Raw genomic sequence first — 5,780 nt, forward strand, 5'->3', positions numbered from 1 at the left:
TCAAGGAGAAGATTTGGTTACGAGGTTTGTTAACTGAGTTGGGCGAGGAACAACGAGATAGTGTTCTGTTTAGCGACAGTCAAAGCGCTATACATTTAGACAAGAACTCAGCCTATCATGCTAGGCGAAGCATATAGATATTCGTTATCATTTCATTCGGGATCTCTTAGAAGAAGAAGAGTTGGAGCTCGAGAATATTCTTGGTTCGAAGAATCCGGCGGATATGTTTACCAAAGGAGTTACATCAGACAAGCTAAAGCTCTGCAAGGCTTTAGTTGGTCTCTCATAATGAGGATCTGGGAAGGGAGCCGCACTAACAAGGAAGATGTTTTAGCACCGTCAATCCAAAGTTGAAGAAAAGGAGAATTGAAGACAATCAATAAGTCTTCAAAGTGGGAGATTGTTAGTTAATTGAAGACTAATTAATTTCCTAAAGTTAGCCGTGATTATTTTAGGAAAGGGGTTTCCTAAACCGGTTAAAATTCTTGGTGTCCAAGTTTGTAACCTATATAAATAGGTAATTAGGCCTTGTAGAATTATATTGTGCAGAAAACGATTAAGAGATCGGTGAGAGATTTCTTGTGTAACTTTTAGGGCTAAAGCTAGGGTTTCGTTGTGAGAGCATATTGGTGAGGAACAAAAGTCAAGGTTATCATCTCGGGTAATTGTTGCGGTGTAACCAAGGGTTTGCTAGGATTCACACGACGTTATAATCGTTCTCTTCATAGTGGATTTGAGTTGGTGCGGCTCAAAGTGGACGTAGACAATATATACAAGTTGTATGTATTGGTCGAACCACTATAAATCTTGTGTCTTGTGAGTTGATTTATCTTTCTCATATTTTCATAGTTGTTTTTGCTTGGTTTACTTATTATTCATCATAATCTCTCAAGATCCGTTATTCCGCGATTGTCTGTGATTCCCTAAGAAAATCCTGACAAAAGGACATAATGGAAAGGGAGCGAATGGAGACATTTGTTGTATACTTTAATAGAGCAGCTACAAGGAAAGGAAGTTGTGATGTGGTGTTCACGGCAACAGATTTAGGAAGGACAAAAATTGGAGTTGGCTGTGAGTCGAGACTTGAGGCATACATTGTCCTGAAAGAAGAATGGACGTGAATGAGCAAGAAGGAATTAAGATGGCAACGAACAAATGCTTTGGACGTGACTGAGATGTTGCTGCCGGTCAACAGGAACATGGTGGAAGGGATGGCTAAGTCGTTACTGCCAGGGAGAAAGGAAATGGGAAATCCAAGCAGCAACTGCAATGGTGCTCGAGAAGATGCATGAGCTGTAACTAATGGGAGATAAGGCGTTGGCTGGTGATGATGTTTGAAGGAGAATAACTTGTGCTCGGTGTCGAAAAGAGAATGGAAGTATCACTGGAAGAATCTCGTGTTTGTGCTTGGCAGTGGCAGGCAAAATATAGTTGCTGGAGTAATTGTAAAATGGACCGAGTCTGCTTCTGTGGAGTTACCGAAGCTGTGTGCATTCTATATTGAGGCACTGAAGGTGAGAATGAAGACGGATATGATGGCTAAACTGTTAGTGGTAAACGAGTTCAGTTAATGGAGTTTGTCAGTGTGGATGTGGTTGCTGCCATCGGTGATGTCAATGAAACCCGAGCAGATGAAAGAGTAGAAGCTGAACTGTGGTGATCCATGGAGTGTGGTAAATCGAGTTTGCAGAGAACATGGGTTTTTCTGTGGGTGATGTCTGAGATATGATGGATAAGCTCCATGACTGGTTTGTATTGGAGCCGTGGGCAGAGAAGAAGTAATCGAGCTGGAGACGATGGTTGTGGCCGGAAGCAGGAGCGTGGTGGCCAAGACTTGGATGGTTTAGATGTTGGGTCTGCTCTAGGAAGGAGGTTAATGGACTGGGCCTTGGCAAATGTTGCTAGGTCTAGTTAGACCGCAGGAAGCACCTATATGAAGGAAAACGAACAGAAATTGAAGGGAGGCCGGTTTTTGGGAGTAGCATCTCTGTTAGTGACAGACAGAGAGGGAGAAAAGGTTGGCTGCGGAGGCGAGTATAAGAACAAGATACGGAGAAGACAATATCGGTTTAATCTTCTGTTTCTTATTATTATTTTGTAGGGGTTTTGAGAAACCCATGTTCTAATTTCTTTGTAGTTAGCGTTTTTGGTGGAAACTAATAAAATCATCTAGACTCAAAAGTTGATTCTCCAAAGATTTAAATGTTAGTGGTTTTCTTCTATATGTTTGGTAAATTATTGCATACAAAGTTGAATTAATAAAATATGCTTTTTATTTGATGCATCGTACTTGGATTAGGTTTTTTGACGAAGTATGCTTTTAGATTGATATTCGATACTTTGCAACTTTATATTGGTTGGATAACTTCATTGTTTATTTATACTTTTAAATTGATGTGCCATGCTTAGTAATATTTGATGTCACATGCTTTGCGATTGATAAATAAATCTCTAGAACTATCAACTTAGAAGCGGAAGAAACTAAAATGGTGAAACAATTTTATGGAGTATACGTTTTTGAAATTGGATATGAGTTTACATGATTAGATTGGTGGAAACCAGATTACCTAGCTACCATCTTTTACATTGCGTTTAATATCATTTCATTTTCTTTTTATTTGTTTCCTTTTAATTCCTTAATTTAAAGATTACAAAAACATTTTCTCTGGTTAGTTAATCAGGGTTATTGATTACAGTATTTCCAACGCTCCCTGTGGGTTCGACCCGTACTTGCCTGTGTCAACATTGTAGACACCGTGCGATTGCGGTTATCACATATAAGGTATCTCCGGAATACGATCAATTTTTTGTGCCTTTGATTCTGTAAATAGTTAATTTTTTATTTTATTTTTGTACAATATTTTTAATTTGTTTTAGGATTTTTTTTGACTCTTTTTGTGTTTTAGAATTTTATTTCAGGAGTCTTTTGGAGGTGATGAGTTATTTGTACGAGACGTCATCTAAGATGACACTTGCAGAATATAGGCGTAGAAATTTACATTCTCAGGAGACATCTCCTGATATGACACTTGGGGAGTATATGCATAGGCAACGGTATGGAGTTTTTGCTCCACAAGTGGTAAGTGAAGAATCACCTTTAACAATATATGAGAAGTATTACAAACACACACCACCTAGTTTGGAACAAAGATTGAGAGTTCTTGAATGTCAAAGATTATATGTTGATGATGATGAATCTTGCAGTGACTCTCTGTTCCCCACAGAACATATAGATGACCCTGCGGATGATTGTGTGGATGATTTTCCTAATTCCATAGATGAATCTACCTCACAAGATAATTCACCCGACTTAGAGGTTGTTTCTAGACCCCTAGACTTCCAAAAGTTTCCTAATTTAGGGTTAGAATTGTGTGCTTCTAAAGTGTTGTTGGATTACTTTGCATCTAAGTACCCAGAGGACTTTTCTATTCCTGATACCGTGCATGAGCCGAATGACAATTCCCCAATCTCAATAGAATCCCCATATTTTATTCTTTACGAACTTCCATGTGTAGTAAAAATTTGGCTTAGGGGTAGTTCTCTGTTTTTGATAGTTTCAGTATCTCCGAGTTGTCATGACATAAGTGTGAAGCTGTCATTAGTAAATACTGTATTTTGGGTTGATCCCAAATTTTTTAGGTTATTAGTTTGTGGGGATCCTTTATGTACATTCCAGTAGGTATATCTATTCTCTTGCTTTATTTTTATTTGTTTATTTTTGCAATTTATGAAACTCCCATCTTAATTTTTACGTTGGATGACTCAATTACATTGAGGATAATATAATGTTTAAGTATGGGGGAGTGGTTAAGGTTTTCGCTTCCGTTACTTATAAAAAAAATGCATATGACCATCTATTTAGCGGGTCTTAAAAAAAATAAAAAAATTGCATTTTATGATCAGCTGTTTAGCGGGTCTTTTCGCCTCGCTGTTTAGCAAACATTTCTCGATCTGTTTAACTGATCAGTCTCGCTGTTTAGCAGACATCTCTTCATATCTACTTGTGTAGCGGATAACAGATCAATATGATATAACAATTTTTCCGTTCAGGTAGATTTCTGAAAAAGTTAAATAGAACCAATCTGTACCTCATACCAAAATGCAAGCTACCTCAAAATTCCCGAGATTATCGACCAATAGATCTATGCAATTCAACATATAATCTTATATCGAAGATTCTGGCAAACAGATTAAAGCAGCAGCTAGAGAAAATAATCTCAACAATGCAAGCGGCGTACGTACCTGGTAGGCAAATTGGAGATAATATCATGTTGGCTTATGAACTTATTCATTATATTAATAGGAAGAAGACTAAGAAGGGATACATGGCATTAAAACTCGATATGTCTAAAGCTTTCGTTCGTGTCGAATGGAGTTTCCTCAACAGAGTTACGGAGCAGTTAGGCTTTAGCAGCAAGTGGTGTGGATTTATACAGGAATTTGTAAGCACTACTGAAATACAAGTCCTTCTAAATGGCTCACCAAGACAAGCTTTCAAACCATTGAGAGGAATACGGCAAGGAGATCCCATCTCACCGTACTTATTTTTACTGACCATGGAAGTCTTTACTCGTGCACTGGCCAAAGCTGAAATGGAAGAAAAAATTCAGGGTATCAAGATTTCGAGAAAGGCACCACAAGTTACACATCTACTTTTCGCACTAGTAAACAATGATTAACAGGCCTTCATTTTTCAACTTTACCATAGAATCTATAACGGTTGTTGGAATTAGATTATTTTTTAGTATTGAATAGAAAATATAAATATTCATATTTATCCTCTGTTGTTCAGATCATTGTACATCTCTCATGAAACCTTTCTCTTGTTCACGTCCCTCTCTACATGTCTTTCCACATCTTTCTATCTACCATTACTAGTACTGCACATTTTGGGATGACCATTTTCTTACTGGTGGTTCTTTATGAACCGAGATTTTGAACTACACCAAAACTATATGCCCAATCGAGGACTGTGATGAACCTTTCGGGATTGGTGGGTCTCATCTGATTGTCATGGGACCCACCAAAAAATTTGGCATGTGAGAGTATTGCTTTGGTGGTGTTCAAAATCTTCGTCTGCCAAGCACTTTGATAAGTATTTTAGTATGCATGTTGTTTAAAACGGTCTTGCATTCAAAAGATGCAACAATGCTTAGTCAACAATGTGTACTTAGTAAAAAATTCTTATTTCTTGACCATCAAGCAATTTCCTGGTTAGAAGTGTGTGGAGAATCAACGAGTTATTGATGAGTCCAGTACAAAAATAGTCTTTTAATTGTTGCAAAAGTTATTCTTTAAGTCTTGTACCTTTCAAATTCAACCAGAAGCTAATCTTTTAGTAATGTAAGTATACAAGCATGTGCGTATTAAAAGAGGCTAATCTATGTATATTTAGAGGTATGTACGTCCCAATTGAGACAATTAACCTTAATTGTGTGATGTGATGGATTATCGTTATGTTTGAGAATTTCCAGAACTGTCCACGACGACCTTGAAATCCATAGCGAACATTATAATCAAAATAGTATTTTAGCACAACCACTGAGACGCAGCAGCATGCGTTCTTACATTACATGTCTAGCTATCAAGAAGACGGTGCAGATTAATCCTAAGAAACGACTAGTCAGATAATTTAGTTCAGTTCTTGGCTGTTGAAATCAAATATAACATGCTTATCCAAAACACAAAATTGGTTAAAAAGACCAAAATCAATAATTCCTGGGTGAAATGGACAGTTAGATTTTGATACTGTTTAAATGGACAAAAATGTAAAAATAGGC

General features: G+C 37.4%; 1 protein-coding gene across 1 annotated transcript; it reads left to right on the plus strand.

Moving 5' to 3' along the window:
- The first annotated feature begins 950 nt into the window (after positions 1-950).
- On the plus strand, positions 951-4,679 carry LOC113290426. The gene is made up of 6 exons (XM_026540035.1): positions 951-1,117; positions 1,415-1,514; positions 1,568-1,656; positions 1,738-1,872; positions 2,920-3,054; positions 4,190-4,679. Exons 1-6 carry the CDS (start codon positions 951-953, stop codon positions 4,677-4,679), a joined length of 1,116 nt encoding a protein of 371 aa, XP_026395820.1.
- The last annotated feature ends 1,101 nt before the right edge of the window (positions 4,680-5,780 follow it).

This window comes from Papaver somniferum, chromosome 6, assembly GCF_003573695.1.
Source record: "Papaver somniferum cultivar HN1 chromosome 6, ASM357369v1, whole genome shotgun sequence".
Classification (NCBI taxonomy): Eukaryota; Viridiplantae; Streptophyta; class Magnoliopsida; order Ranunculales; family Papaveraceae; genus Papaver; species Papaver somniferum.

Excerpts from the sequence above, each read along its gene's own strand:
- LOC113290426 (XM_026540035.1), top strand. The coding sequence starts at position 951 with ATGGAAAGGGAGCGAATGGAGACATTTGTTGTATACTTTAATAGAGCA. Across the intron at positions 1,657-1,737 it reads AGAGTAGAAGCTGAACTGTG|CTCCATGACTGGTTTGTATT; the intron begins GTGATCCATGGA and ends ATGATGGATAAG. Across the intron at positions 3,055-4,189 it reads GAGTATATGCATAGGCAACG|ATTAAAGCAGCAGCTAGAGA; the intron begins GTATGGAGTTTT and ends TCTGGCAAACAG.